Here is a 16,341-nt window from a genome sequence, read left to right as displayed (position 1 = left end):
CAATTATTTAAGTTCCCAGCGAGGCCATTCGACCCAAATAATGTGGCCCAAGAATTCACAACGAACGTCAAGATAAGAGTGTTCTCTGGAAAGAAAGATCTGTTTGATGATCTCTTTCAGAGTAAGAGCTCGCTCAAAGAAATTTTGCAAGAAGCTCAGTCGAGGTTGTCTTCAGGTGACCTCTAGAAATTCACGTTGTACAGAGAAAGAAGGCTGGCTAGTATTCCACTAGAGAGGCTGCGAATACCTACTAGAGAACTGACTCTGAGCATCAGCCTGAGTGAAAACACCAGCACTTCCAGGTCTAAGTCCAACGCCGCACAAGAAGTATCTGAGCATCCTGAAGAGTCTGGTCACGAAAAAGAAAAAAACGAAGAAACGACCAAAGACACAGCTCAGTCGAGTGCAATGTCTCAGTAGCAAGTTATCGCCTCACCACCAAGAGATGTCCCCCCTCCTGTCATCGAAGCACCCCTTGTCACAACAGAGCTAGATAAAGAGTGGGAAACCTTCAATGAATTAATTAATCTTGAAGGGCAAGTCCCGAAGACACCTATGAGCAATACACAGGTGGTGCAAGAAGTCGTTTCAACCATGGTCAGTAGCGCCACAGAAGCTAAACACCTTCCTATCACTCCAGCCTCAGAACTTCTACTTAACGTAGAAGAAATTCTCCCACTGGATGTATTCTATAGTCCTCAGCACAAAGCAGTCGTGAGGAGACAGAGAAATAAGAGAAAGCTTGAGGATACACTGTCTCAAAGTGCTGAACATCTGGACGTCTTGTGGAAAGACCCAAATAATAATCCGACCGAAAATCTCACGAAGCTGTCTCAGATTGCAGGAGCGTATGCTTCTGCGACTATTGACAAGGCCTCTGAAGTTCAGCAACTCTTAAAGGAACAAGAAAATCATATACAACTGCTACAACAACAGTTGCAACAAGCCAACGTGAACACTGAAGCTTCCAGGCAGCTAGAAAAGCTACACGAAGACTTTCAACAGATGCAGATAGGCTACCAGAAAAGTCTTGAAAAAAAAGAAAAACAACTACAGACGGTGCAAGAAATGCATAAAGATGAGCCTAAACTAACAGAGTTTATTTCAGAGTCCATCGGCTTGAACGAGCAACTACTGCAGCAACAGGAAGAGTTGGGACGTAAAATATCACAGTGGAGGCACTTTTGTGAGTTGAGCGATAAAATCACCAGTCAGGTGGTGGAATTGTAGAGCGACTATGATCAGAACGACAAGAAGGTGACATAATATCTAAATTGGCAAGATGATGAGGAAGGGAAAAGAGTAGGAGCACCCAGGATTAATGAAAATAATAAGGAGCTGCTCTTTAATAAATGGGACGAATAGATCACGCAGGCGGAGCAAGCAGCAGAGACAGCGGCGACACAAGCGAGCATTCTTATCGACTGTGTAAATGAAAATTTACACAGGGCCAATTTAATTACAGAGACTACCCCGGGGTACCTACCAAGCAAGTTGCAACTGGAGACAGAATGGAGGCAGAAAGCGCAGGCAAAAGGGAAAGCAATCCAAGCATTGGCTAGGCTGAATTGGGAAGGTTACTGGACGTACTTGGTTAAACCACACAGCCAATGGATGACGGTGAAGTGCATTACAAACGCAGCCGAGAAGGTAGCGCCAGCTCTCATAGATGTCGTTTTCGCAGCCCAGCTCAGCGCAGAAATCAGCCAGCCGACTCTTCTCAAGCCTATGCTGGACACTTGCAACTTCAAAGACCAAGTTCACAAATGATTTCATTTAGAATGTTGTTTTTCTCTTTTTACTAGATTAGAAAAAGGACGGTCATTTGAAAACCGTATCCTAAAATTTTGTAATGATACTATTATTAGAATTAGGAAGTAGTATTTTAACCCTTCTCATTGCATTGGAGAAGGGTCCAGAAATTTGTCAAAAACTTGTCCTCGGAACATGCACTTCTGCACCCTCAGAGGAGGTTTTGATGAATGGAAGGATCAAGATTTACTTATGGTTGCATTTTAATGTCTGCTACTGATGTTGCACTTCTGTACTCTTAGTAGATGTTAGAAGTAAGTAGAGGTAAATCGTTATTGCTTGAAGTTTGTGAGTGAAATCAATCATAAATGGTACTTTTATCTCTTGATTAATTTCTGCTCATATTCTTAGAGTGATATACAGCTGATTTGTTTATATGTTAATGTATGAATGTTTGGGTTACCATTTGGCACTTCTGTATGGTGGAATCATTTGTTTGTGCTTGACATATGAATGATTTATTATGCGATATGCTGTTCACAACTGTTCTGCCTAACTTCTTATGCAGAATGATTTATCTTAAATGGTTCATACTCTTATGATAACTGAATGATCTTTATTACCAGTTATTGTTCGAAATCTTTTTAGATCGCATGATATAAGAGACATGTCTCGGGTTAGCATAGATTAGATGTGTTGTTTTCATTAGATCGCAATAGTATAGAATCTGTTTACTAGTTAGATTTGAGTCAGCTTTCAAATACTTTCAAAATCAGCATAATCAAAATCTACACACACCCACATAACTTTTAGATTGGGAAGCTGGTCCCATTATCCCCAGTCGGACCCGCTACACCAAACGGGCAAGGAGCCGCCAACCAGGTTCTGGACCGGGTGGGTATCCCCCTTGTTGTTGACCCGATCTCGGGGCCCTCAACATATTCCTATGTTAATAGAATAATAAGTAAAAGAGTAAAAGTAAATTGTAAAACATTATGCTAATAAAATAATAAGTAAGAGAATAAAAAGTAACTTGTAAAACATAATACTCAAATTAATAAGTCTATAAAAGTCTTATCATAAATTTGTATTCCTATGTTAATAGAATAATAAGTAAAAGAGTAAAAGTAAATTGTAAAACATTATGCTAATAAAATAATAAGTAAGAGAATAAAAAGTAACTTGTAAAACATAATACTCATTGTGAGAAACCTCACAAATCACATTTAATAATATTTTGTTCTCGTAAAGAAAACCAAGTGCAGTTATAATGATATTGTGGAAGCTAACATCCCGGAACTGAATCAAAATTAGATTAAGATAAACAACTTAGACTTATTGCATTTTTCTCAATTAATTAATTTTTTTTTTACTTTGGAGACGTGTAAATTAGATTAAGATAAACAATTTAGACTTATTGCCTTTTTGTCAATTAGTTTTTTTAGCGAATTACAATATGTTAAGTATGGATTCTTTTGGGAAATTGAGCTCCACATGCATGAATTAAATAGTATTTTTAGATAATTTCATTAAAAACAAAATCAACATCATACAAGGAACATGCTAGCAAATCAATGCTTTATATTTCATTATTTTCTATTATATTATTTTGAAAATTAATTTTAAACTAATTTTATGTTCAGTTTATTTAACATTTAACGCATGCATTAATGCTAAAATCAATTGAAGACATCATCATTAATTTAATGTCTGAACAATTTAATCTTTTATCATTAAAAATATATTACTAAATCAATGTTGTTTTGTATCAATTTATAATTTTGTGCAAATATAAATACTAAGAGAACAATATGTTTTTGTTAATTTTAAATAAAGAAAAATAGATTATCTTGCACACTCAAATAAGAAATGAAGCCTTATTTTTTATTTTATTTTTTTTAATTACATCTCTCGCTCCAAAACAAGATAACTCATCTAAATTTCCAATACTTTCAATTTCATAATTACAAATTTCCAATAAATAATCACATTTCCTAAAAGTTTATATTTCAAATTTATGATCACTAGTTAACCAATTTCATAATATATAACCTATATGTCTTACATTCTTATCTTGGTTAACTTTTTATTTAAAAATGATAAAATATATTATCATATCTAATTATCATAATTTTAGATAAATACAAATTTTTAACTCTTTAGTTTATATTTATTCCAAAGTTAATGAATGTTTGAATAAACTTCATAATAATATATTTAACAATAACATATATTTTAATTTAATTATATTTAAACTGAAGAGAAAAAACTAACTACTATATAACACTTATTTTATTTCAAAATAAATACTAAATAATTCCGCACATAGGGTCATTTAAAATAGAGAACCTGGAGTTCCTCATTTGAAAACCAAGCATCCAGAAGAAAATCGGCGGAAAAAAGCAGTGAACAAATAAGGACGGCACCTGGCTGGTCTTCTATAACCGAAATCTGGCTTGGGACAATCTAAGGAAGAGGAATTGGCATGGCCCCAGCAGATGCTCGATGTGCGAGTCAGAAGAAGAGTCCAACCTACACATGTTTTTCCAGTGCAACTCCTTTCAGAAAATCTGGTATGATCTCGCCATTTATTTTGATTTTCCTCACAACTTCTTTGCTTCTGTTCATGCAGCCTTTCTTTGGTGGAGCTCTCAATGTGAATCAAGGCGTCCCCTCCTTGTCATCACGATTTGGTATGCTTGGAAGTGGCGGAACCATAAAATTTTTCGAGATTCAAAGTCTCCTCTCTCAGACATTTTGCATTGTATTCGCTCAAGTTATGATGCTTTATCTGGGAATCAGGCTTAAATTCTCGTCCACAGATTTGCTCCTGCTATGGTTATCTGGCCTAAATGATTTTTGTATATGTTCAATCAGCCCTTTTCTGCGTTTTTTGAGTCATGTGTAAGCACTGTAAATCTGTCTGGTTTTTTCCCTCTCAACTTGATCTTTTCAAGTCCTATGTTTCCAATGTAGTTTTATATTGACTCAATATAAATATATCTCAGCTTTTTCTTCTGAAAAAATAAGGACGGCACATTTTCTTAATAGAACTTGAAAAATTAAGGGCGACAACTATTGTTTATCATTGACTCGATTCAGCGATATCTAAAAATTAGTAAAAGCCTCTAAAATTGTCCTTTTCTTTTGGTGTGGACAGGGGCCTATGCCCTGGTGTTGTGGTTGAAATTCATAAAAGATTAAATCTGGATGGGTGGATGTCATTCATATCTTAAAATGAGTGTGGGAAGTTCCCACGTATGCCTACGGATGTCACACTCCCTGACGTCTGTGCTTCACTATTTTCGAACGAAATGGGACCCGCTAGTTTACAAACTTATGCATGCGATATTTCAGCATGGAAGTTTGATGTGAATCTATGGGCAATGTTTTCCAATTTCATCTGTGCCAAATTACCTTATCACACTAAGACTTTCTTAAAAGATTACAGTGAGTTTTTTATTTAATATAAAGCAATTCACGATGGGTTTTTCTTTAACAATAGCTTCGGTAATAAAATTATCTTAAAATATTGCAGTGGACACTATATTGAACTTAAGGCAACTTTTTAGGGCTTTTTCATTCAATAATGGATTCTTTCTCATCGCCTCCGTTTTTCTCTCTTTAAAGAAACTTTAATTAATGATTTAAAACTTAAAATAGTAGCAATTTGATTGAAATAAGCATCATCAAATCGATCAGCCAGAGTCGAAAGTGACCCACCTGTGAAAGTTAATCAGCAATCATTTTTTTTCATAATACTCAAAACGCAGCCTCGTGTGTGTGAAAAGTTAATCAGCCAGCATTTCCTTTTGTTATATCAATATATATAATTTGTCAATAATAACAGTGACATTGCTCGGCAATCAGCCCGAACTTCGAAGTAACAAAAAGATACGTTCCATACGAATCGCACTGGATTATATTATACCTCGTTTTCGTCGGGCCACATGTTATCACGTTCGTGCAACCACTTCAAACGTTGTACGCTGAAGCCATTCAGCGAACCACCATTCCCGAATCCCCAGTATTTCTAGAAGTTACACCGTTGGATCAGTCAAAGGAGCGAGATTATTAGGTTATGCACGACTAGCCGGCCACAACCACATACACCCGTGGAGGTTGATCACTAAGAGTATCCTTAAGTCGATTGCAGATACTCCAAATATTCGGATGGATATGGGCTAGGTGAATTTTTTGGATATGGGCTAGGTGAATTTTTTTGACCAGTCCATGTCAGTAGGATTCTTCACTATTCAGGAATTTACGATTGACTTGAGCTCACTAAAATATTTGGGGAATCTACAATCGACCTAAATTCACCCAATCCGGTAAAAATCTCCTATTTCAGCTGTAGAAATATTTTAACTAGGTGGATATGGTCGACGGAAGGAACCATGCCAGCAGTATCTAAACTTCCCTATTAGTCACAGAATTTGAATGGTTCATATTGAGTGTCTAAACTCCCTTATTAGTCACAGAATTTGAATGGTTCATATAACGTTATATATAGCCAATCCTGCTATCCTCTACAAAAGTATCAGGAAAGACGAGCTCTTCGCTGCAAGACAAACAATAATCATCCTCTGATCATTATCTCCGGGTCGTTTCTCGATCATGACTGAGACGCTGCTCAGGAAACGCAACCGTGACCTCGAAGCTCTGTTGGAGTCCATAGACGTCCAGGAGCAGAAATGCTTTCACGGCGAAAAAAGAGACCAGTTTCTTCATCTACTCCAATTCGATCGAAGAAGATGAATTCACTCCCAGTGAGCAGGCTGTAAACGGAGTCATGAGAACCCTGGAGGAAGAGATCGCCACGACATGTTCCACTTCTTATCCTTCCCCAAACTTGGGGTATAATTCTATGGCCACTGATAGCTCTGGCAACCACGAAGGCCTAACTCGAGATACAGACTCTGGCGTTGATTTATGTTATCCCCTGGAGGCTTCAGATGACGATCTCGGCATTCCTTCGAGTCCCGTTTGGGACATAACAGAAGAATTATGCCGATCTTTGGAGGAAACACAGGAGAGTTTGACGGGGAATCCAAATCTTCAATCGCTTTGTGAAAACTGGCACTTCGTGGACGAATTCGAAAACTATCAATTGTTCGAATTCTACGAGCATGCCTGGGATGCGACCCACCTTGAGGATCATCTCAACATAGATTTTGTCAGCTAGGTCACGTTATTTGACGGGGAAATTTTTTTTATTGCTTGAGGACTGTAAACTGCCGGATGTTATGAAGTTTGAATGAATGCAAGATTTCCTTATTTCTGTATAGCCGGTGCTTCAATCTGGTGCGGACCAGAAATAGATATGAGATACAAACAACATTTGCACCATTAAAAATTTCTTTCATTTATTTTGTGCAAATTGTGCGACATAGTTTTTTGGCATTCTTACAAATTTGGTATCTGACATGGTGGATAAAGTTTCGTTTTTGAAAAATATTCCATCTAACAACTTGATCTGGGTCAAACTCCTAAACCTTCCCCTGAAGATGTGGTCTAAAGGAGACTCTATATCTGAGATAGGTAACTCCATTGGAAGATTTATCTATGTCGACCCAAGATGCTTGGGGGAGAAAGACAAGCGAATAGCGTGGATTCTTATTGAAAAGGCCTACAGGGGAGGTTTTCCCGACCACATTGAGATTGCTTGGCGGGACTTAAAAATAAATCAAAGACTGGATTTCTAGGGCATCCCCTTTAGATGCTCTACATGCCACAGGACAGGCCACCTTATTAAAAATTGCTCTCGACGCCAGAAGCTAAAAAGCAGATTGTTTCATCAAAATACTCGGGTAACTTCGCCCCTGTCTTTTGAAAAGGAGAAGTTTTCTCCTACAGCCAGTTTGTCTCCGACGGAAAATGATGTTGTGCAAGAAAAATTGGAAAACAGTCTCAATCAATCCCCTCAGTATTTCTCTCAAGACCTCTCACAGGGCATCGGCACCAAGCCTGAAAGCTCGTCAAAGACTGGATGCAATACTGATAATAAGTCTCAATCTTTTCTATGCAAGCCTCCCCCGGAACCGAATGATGAAAAAGCTATACCTTCGCCCCCCCCCCCGATCATGCAGCCCTTCAAGGACTTTACAGTGGGATCCCAAACCATTTTCATTTCATCATCCTCGCCGACGCCCAGGAAAATTCCATCAGCAAAAGGCAAAGAACCGATGGTATCTCCAACCCCTCTCAACTCCCCTGTCTCATCACCAGCAAATTTGTATGATAGCGACTTAGATTTTCTTTTAAGCAAGAAGTCTCTGGAGTTGGAACCCTTAACCATCCATAAACCGAATAAACCTACACCTCCCCTCATTAGCCCAAATTCTGCAAAAAATATAACGGTGAGAAAGAAGGTCAAAGGAGGTAGTAGACATTTTAGAGGGTCATCAAAGGATGCAGACAGAGGTATGAGAAACCTATCTCTTGTAAACGTTCCCATCTTTGACATGTCAGAAATACAGCCTCTTAGAGCAAGCGTGGCTGAAAAAACTCCCAAATGACCTTCGTCATTTCTATGAATATAAGAGGTCTGGGGGCAGACCTCAAATTTTTGGCGCTAAAGAATTTATTCCACTCAGCTCAGCCAAAAATTATTCTAATTCAGGAAACTATGCATAGCAAGCATGTGTCCATCTCCTACTTTAGGAAAATGTTTCCCTCATGGCATCTGGTAGCCTCGGAAGCTAAGGGTCTTTCGGGTGGGCTGGCGGTTTTATGGGACCCTGTTTGGATCAGAGCCAAAGCTTATAAGTGCTTTGCGGGCATTCTAATCTCAGCATCCATCAGAGGAAGAGACTGTCCCATTAACATCCTGAATATCTATGCCCCTTATAAGAACATAATTCCTTTCTGGGAAAAAAAATTTGCCTCAGAAATTTTTGATATTGATTCATTGATGATTGCAGGAGATCTCAATGTAACTCTAAGCTCAGAGGAACGATGGGGAAATTGCAGGAAACGTGACCCGCTTGCTGATCGCATTAAGTATGAACTCTTGCACAGGAATCTCGTGGATATAATTCCATCCAAAATGATGCCTACATGGGACAATGGAAGAATAGAGAAGGCGTACATTGCAAAGAGGATTGATAGGTTTATTGTACACTTTAGCATTATTGATAAAATGGGCATGCCTTACTCATCAATTGAGAACGTCTTCATATCCGACCATAGACCGATTTATCTTGGCTGGAGGGATAAGGGCTTTAAGAATGGGTATCCATTTAAATTTAACAGATTATGGTTGGAAGAGCCAGATTTCAATGAAGTCATATCAAATACATGGAAGGAATTGTCTGCAAAAGATATGATGCCCCCGTTTATGACCTTCAGAGACAAATTATCCTCTATAAGAAAGGTAGTAAAAGAATGGAAAATTAAAAAAAGACAGATGGACAGATTGGCCCTTAAAGAAACTCAGAAGGAATTGAACAGTATTTCCAAAGCGCTGGACGCTAACTCACTTCCTTTTAGCATGAGATGTCGCATAAAAGAGCTTGAAAGGAAAAAACAACACTTGCTGAAGCAGGAAGAGGCTTTTTGGAGGCTCAAGAGCAGGGCGATTTGGCTCAAGGAAGGTGACAGGAACACAAAATTTTTCCACAAGTTTGCAAATTCTAGGCATGAAAGAAATTCCATATGGAAAATCAGTGACGGTCGGGGGGGATTCCTCTTCTCTCAACAAGAAATCACAGAGGAAGTTGTGAGGCATTTTAAAGACCAATATAAAAGAAGGGATGAGTGCAGATTTCAAGATATTTTATGGGGTATTGATCTGGTTCCACAAATGTTTGATGACGGAAAAAAAAGAGCGCCTCTTTCAGCCCATAACAGAGGAAGAACTTTTAGGTGTTATGAAGGCTTTTAAGAAGGATAAATGTCCTGGCCCGGACGGCTGGACAATAGAGTTCTTCATTCATTTCTTTGATATCATCAAACAAGACTTGTTGAGGATGGTTGAAGCAGCAAGAATCTCAGGCAGCATACATCAAATTACAACTTCCACTCAGATAGCTCTTATTCCAAAGAAAATGGATGCGGTCTCCTTTCAAGATTATAGGCCGATCTCCTTATGCAATATAACGTTCAAAATCATCACAAAAATTATTGTGGAAAGGATTAAGGAGACCTTAGCCTCTTTTCTAACAAAGGATCAACATGCTTTTTTAAAGGGAAGAAATATTTTGGATGCGGTCGCAAATACTCAAGAAAGCCTGTTTACTATGTTCTCAAAAAAATCAGAAGCTGCCATTCTGAAAATTGATTTACAAAAAGCATATGATTGCTTAGATTGGGGGTTTATTAGATGCTTATTAGCCAAGATCGGCCTGAGATCAAATGCCATAAGTTGGATCATGGCATGCGTAGAGAACGTGAACTATGCTGTCATCATAAATGGGATTCCTTCTCCTTTTTTTCAAGCAGAAAGGGGGTTGCGTCAAGGGTGCCCCCTCTCTCCTCTTCTGTTTATCCTTGCAATGAATTCTTTAAGCCTTCATATAAATAGGGCAGTCTCTGAAAACAGGTGCAAGCCGGTGAAAATCTGCAGGAACAACTACATCTCGCACAATCTGTTTGTCGACGATGTGCTCATTTTTGCAATGCTTTGTAGACTCTCGTGGACATGTCTAAATGACATTCTATATAGGTTCCAAAACGCTACTGGATTACAAATAAACAAGTCTAAATCTATTCTTTTCCACAATGACGTCAATATGGAAACAATGATATGGATTTCTGGGCTGTTTGGGGTAGAGATGAGGTCAATCAAGGATGGTGTTAAATATTTGGGCTTTCAGCTAAAGGCTAAAGGTTACTCTAAAATGGATTGGCAATGGCTAATTGATAGGTACTATAAAAAGATTTCTGCCTAGGAATACAAGTCTCTATCATTGGCAGGAAGGATAGTTCTAACTCAAGCAGTCTAACGCAACTTGCCGTATATTGGGCACACATCTTTTATCTTCCTGCAAGTATAATCCAGAAAATGAACAGGATAACTGCAAATTTTATATGGGGTGGCAAATTTGAACAGAGAAAATATCATCTTACTAGTTTGGAGAAGATCTCAATGCCGAAAGTCTCAGGAGGATGGGGATTATTGGATTTGAGAACTTTCGGGAAAGCACTCCTGTGCAAATCACTGTGGAGAGGAATTTTCGGGGAAGGGCCTTGGAGCTTTACTATAAAAAAGAAATATATGAAAGGCAAAGACATGGAACACTGGTTCAGAATAGGAAGGATCGGAGCCAAGTATGGGTCGGCTATATGGCTCAGTTTTCGCAAAATAGAGCAATATTTTCTAAAGAATCTAAATTGGAGCTTACAATCTGGCAACAGAATCCTTATTGGTATAGATCCCATCATGTGCGGGCGAGAAAGTATAATCATTCCTGAAAGGCTTTTAATATTTTTCCATGCTAAAGGTTTTTTTACATGGGATAAGCTCATACAAGCATGGCAAGGTCCACTTCCTCTCTGGAAGGAAGCCATTGAACTAGGTATGTCAGAGCTCCTGGCAAGGCAATGGAACACTGTCAGGGATGTTTTGAGAAGCTGCGGTTTTCACAAGTCCAGGCCACAAGATTACCTTATATGGAAGGCACCAAAAGCAAATTCTCAGGTGTGTGTAAAGGACATTTATAAAGATATGATTGGCCAAAAGACCATAAACTCTGGTCCCATGTTTCCATCAGTTTTCTGGAAAACAGGTTGCTCTCCCAAATTAATACTTTTCTCTTGGTTGGTGTTCCACAATAAAAATCTGTCCTGGGAAAATCTAAAAAAAAGAAAATGGCATGGGCCAAGCAAATGCTTAATGTGTGAATCAGCTGAGGAAACAAACTTTCATATGTTTTTCCAATGCCAATCTTTTCAGAAAATATGGCATGATTTGGCTTCTTTATATGGTTTCTACGCACACAACATTCGAGTGGTGGAGCGGGCAGAGAGAGTCATGGAGATCTATAATTATCATTGTCTTATGGTGTGCATGGAAATGGAGGAACAACATAATTTTCAAAGATATGAAAGTGCCTCTCAAGGATATCATTCAACAAATCATAACCATCTATGATTCCGTGCCGATAAAGCCACCCAAATTGAAAAATGTAAACAGAAATGTACAGAAAGATTTTCTCTCAAGGACCCCTAGGGCATTTTTTGATGGTGCCGCACAGCAAAATTCTTGTGGATGCGGGGTTCATATTATTATGGATGAGAATCTTCAATATCTTATATCATGGAATGGAGGAAGGGGCACAAATAGCATGGCTGAGGCGAGGGCTCTAGCGGGTCTTCTTGCTTTCTGCATTTTTCTTGATATACAATCCATCTCAATTTTTGGGGATTCCAAAATTATGATCGATCATGTCAAAGGAAATTGCCATATCAGGAGCTCACACCTCACAGGATGGATGGACAAGATCATGTTTTATTGGGGAGTTGTGAAGGAATGCTCTATTCAACACATCTCCAGAGACCTAAACCAGCAAGCGGACAGTTTGTCAAAGCAAGGTATTCAATTAGAATCAGGTTCTTGGTCCATGAAGGTAATTTTGGATGAGAAGTCCTTTATCATTCAGGATTTCTCATTCCCTGGCGCTTAATCACTTTTGGCCATTTCCAGATCTACTCTTATTTGTCCTTCTGTATCTCCCTTTTTGTTCCTATCGTCTTACTTGTATGGTGTATATAGTTTTCAACTATCTCTGGTATCAGGGGTTCATATCTGAATCCGCATATGGATCATAAAATTTGCAGCTGTTTTTTATGTGATGTGTTTCTGCTTAGATCGTTTTCTTCCTTCATGGAGGGTCACATCCTCTAGTTTTTGTTACAGGTTAAAGACCTCCTCAGCTTCTTATAGCTTGACATTTGTATTTATCTGGTATCTATTATATAGTCTCAATATAATACAATTATGCTTTTTCTCTATGAAAAAGTTTCGTTTTCCTGGATCTCCTCAGAAGAAACAAATTGAAATATGATATCTGTCCAGATGTTTTTTTGCCTAACATATCAATTTAGGTTGTTAAATGTTTGCTATGGCTTCTTATTAATCTCGATTTTTAGTTACTTTAATTCCCGCGATCCATTGATAGCTCTAGTATGATGTTTTAAGTTGTGGCTTAATTGTTTTATTAAAGACTAATTTTGTGAATATTATATATGATCGGTATATTTAAAGAGGTCGAAAACTAACATTCTCTATTTATTATAATAACATTTTTTTTTTTCAGTTTCAAATTCAACCCTTACCAGCAGTCTGCGACATTGACCTTATCCTCTTTATGTTCAGCGGAGGAAAAACAACCGAAAGAGGCAAAATCTGTGTCTTAATTTAGAAATAGAAATGTTCCAGATCTTTAAACATTATACCATATTTATTTCATCTAGAAACAAAACCTATTTATTTCATCTTGTTGGATTAAAACATTTTGATACTGTCACTTGTAATTCCGATGGTTGTCTCTGGAATGTTTGCAATCGAGGATTCTTACACTTTGCCAGTGTGCAGCGTTTGATTGTGTTAGCTTTGTTTGTGTGTACCCACTGTCTTTACCTAGAGCATATTTTCCCTCAGTTTCCAGTGTATCTTCACTATTTCCTTTCAATCAGTTTCAGAAAACATAAATATTCCAACCTACTTTATCCACCTTTTACTCATTCTTTTCACTTTTTAACTTGATTTCAATTCAGCAACTGTGTACAATGCTGCGTCTGAGCACTTATAGGATGAGCAAATCCTGGAAACAAACTTTGATCGTATCTTTTGCCCATACAGTTTAAGTTTACAGAACTTTTGAGAAGTTCAATTCAAATATTCTATGCCTTGATATAGAATTATTCTGTACTCTGTCTTTCCGTGTTTTTTCACCAATTTTTCAAGTTAATTTTTTGTTTGTGGTGGAGGAGCTCTGCATATTTTATTTTTCTCCTCTCTTTTATGTTTTCAACTTAAATTTATTATTCATATGTTTTCCCTATTAATACTCAATTATTTACTAATCGTATGTTCACTTGCTTACAATTTATCAATTGACTATTTAATTATTTAAAATTTATTTTAAAATTAAAAATACTAATACATTTCAATTTTAAATAACACAAAATTAAATTAAATAAAAAATAAATAACTAAATATAACAAGATTTAAAAAAAAATAATACATTACATAAAATAAAATATTTATAAAATTATAAAAAACTTAATTTTTATCCATATTTTTAGATTTGAATACGGAATTCAAAATTTTCCATTGGATATCTTATATAATATATTTTATTATTTAATTTTTTCTATATTCATTATGGAATACTTTTTTATTTTGTTATTTTAATAATTTTAATTTTACCTTATTTATATTTTATATTGCTTTTCACATTATTCATTATTTTTCTTATCAATATGTAAGGCATTCCTTTGTTGCTATCGATGTTGATCATTGTACATGACCATCAAGCCTTTCTCCATTGTCCATGCCTTGGCACTAGACTCTATAGCGTAGGTGTGTTGTAGTTGGCATTGTGGGGGTAAAGTTCTATAATTTCAAATGTTTTGTTATATTTAAACCGTAAGGCGTTTCCCTCTGAAATGAACTTTACTAAAATCTACTTGTCATCCCTATTTGCCATTAGATTATGTGTTAGACGATTAGATGATTGTTAATCGTTCGATCAAAGGAAGGTAGTTGAGTGGTTGGAATTGTTCACGATATTTACTTGATTGGTCTTCAACTTTCTGAGCGCTCGGAGAAAAAATCTGTTACTGTTTCCTCCCTGCATATCACGTGAGCAGGGCAAGGATTGTCCCAAATGGATTATACATTGAATCATGGTGGTGCGAGGGCTCCTTTATCAAGGTTATCTTCAGGCCACACTTACTACACACTGGAATCTTTGCAAGGCGTTACAACTCTTCCCCCTTACCATTCTCATCAACATCGTTGCCTTCCTCGAAGTTTTCTCTCCGCCAATCTGTCGCCATTCACATGGGAGGCAGGGCAATGCCTCCTACCCTTTCTCCTCGATTGGTACCCATGACCTCAGAGACACGATGATTAGGGATCCCTACAGACAACCCATTACTGACAGAGAACCCACTTTGAATATTATGAATTATGGGGCAGAACCTATTGGATATTCCATTGGCCATTTGCAGAGCTTGAACCGGTCTGTGAATCCAACTCAGCAATATCAACAACAGGAATTTGTTAATCAAACTTCACCTCCACCTCAGATCTATCAACATCAGTAACGCCAACAAGAGGTATCTGTTTTTTTTTTCAAATTTCCATTCTAGATTGTGCAATGTATCCATCCTTTTTCATTCACTTCTTAGCCTCTCAACTTTGAACTTTGTTTTCTGATTCAGTAGTGTATCCATTCTTTTTCTACCTTTCCTTTTTGTGCCAGAAAAGTTGTTTATTGTTTCAGTAATTTGTCCATTATTTTTGTTTACGAATTGAGTAATGTTTGATATTGTGGGAGCCTTTATCACTGTTGAGGGCAATACCACATTCACTAGGAATTAAAACAACCTCTTTGCTGTCTTTTTGAGGCTGGAAAAATGTAGAGAGGTTGATCTTCATATTGGAAATTATAGAGGATACTATTTTTATTACTAACATTGGGTATGCTTTTCATATTTTCAAGTCCAGCTTGGGTAAGAACTCAGATTCTTGATTGCAACCGAAGTATAAAAACATGGCACATAGGGAGATCCCAGGCATCAAAGATATGGATGCTAAGACTCCAAATATCCCTGGGTGGTGCTCACTCTGTGATTTTACATGTAGCACAAAGGAAGTTCTTCACAAACAACATGTGTTTGGGAAGAAGCACCAGTCTAGGTTAAAAAAATTTGAAGGAAAAGGGTTTAGAAGATGTAGTAAAGCCACAGAAAAAGCAGCCACAAGGACTGGTGGGGTGGTGTTCTCTTTGTGAGGTTAACTGTGGAAGACTAGAAAATCTTCATGAGCTGCATATGTCAATGAAAAAATAACTGTCCATGTTAGGAATGGCAAAGACAAAGGAGCAGGAGACAGCAGAAACTGGCAAAGACAATGTTCTTGGAAAAAGAAAAGATGATTCATTGAAGGAAGAAAGAGATATGCCATCCAAGAAATGCCACAAGTTACATAAAGGAGATTCTGCCCATGCCCAGCTTACAGAGGATGGAAATTCTGAAGCCCATTTACCGGTCTATGGTGAGACAAAAAGTGTTGCTAGTCGCAAAGTTGCGAAAGAAGCTTTTGTCAAAGCTCAAGATGAAGGGGCAGATTAAATATTCCAAGCTTTCAACCTGTTGAGCGTAAAATGGTTTGTGTTTTAGGTTTTGTGGACAGTATATTTCAAAATTTTCTGTAAGGTTTTGTGACAGTTGAAACACTTCAGGATTGCAGAACAGAAATCCCTGGAGATTCATAAGAAATGTTTTTGAACATGCTGGAATTAAATATTACGTAGGGCTGAATTTTGAAAATTTTGATGTGATTCATAAGAAATGTTTTTGAACATGTTGGAATTAAATATTACGTAGGGTAGGATTTAGAAAATTTTGATGTGATTC

At 37.3% G+C, this 16,341-nt stretch overlaps 2 protein-coding genes and 1 pseudogene across 2 annotated transcripts; all 3 read left to right on the top strand.

Moving 5' to 3' along the window:
- The first annotated feature begins 8,419 nt into the window (after positions 1-8,419).
- On the top strand, positions 8,420-9,637 carry LOC149170825 (uncharacterized). Its single transcript, XM_089425736.1, has one exon. It carries the CDS (start codon positions 8,420-8,422, stop codon positions 9,635-9,637), a length of 1,218 nt encoding a protein of 405 aa, XP_089281862.1.
- Positions 9,638-11,795: 2,158 nt separating this feature from the next.
- On the top strand, positions 11,796-12,377 carry LOC149170824 (uncharacterized). The gene has a single exon (XM_089425735.1). It carries the CDS (start codon positions 11,796-11,798, stop codon positions 12,375-12,377), a length of 582 nt encoding a protein of 193 aa, XP_089281861.1.
- A 2,208-nt stretch (positions 12,378-14,585) lies between these two features.
- On the top strand, positions 14,586-16,056 carry LOC149170823 (uncharacterized; annotated as a pseudogene).
- The last annotated feature ends 285 nt before the right edge of the window (positions 16,057-16,341 follow it).

Source organism: Pinus tabuliformis, chromosome 4_2 (assembly GCF_031772625.1).
Source record: "Pinus tabuliformis cultivar Carrire ecotype Pingquan chromosome 4_2, CPIR1, whole genome shotgun sequence".
NCBI classification, from domain to species: domain Eukaryota; kingdom Viridiplantae; phylum Streptophyta; class Pinopsida; order Pinales; family Pinaceae; genus Pinus; species Pinus tabuliformis.
Note: the sequence above shows the minus strand (reverse complement) of the source record. Positions and strands in the feature narration are given on the sequence as shown.

Bases quoted from the DNA above. Each gene is read 5' to 3' on its own strand.
- LOC149170825 (XM_089425736.1), top strand. From the start codon at position 8,420: ATGTTTCCCTCATGGCATCTGGTAGCCTCGGAAGCTAAGGGTCTTTCG.
- LOC149170824 (XM_089425735.1), top strand. From the start codon at position 11,796: ATGAAAGTGCCTCTCAAGGATATCATTCAACAAATCATAACCATCTAT.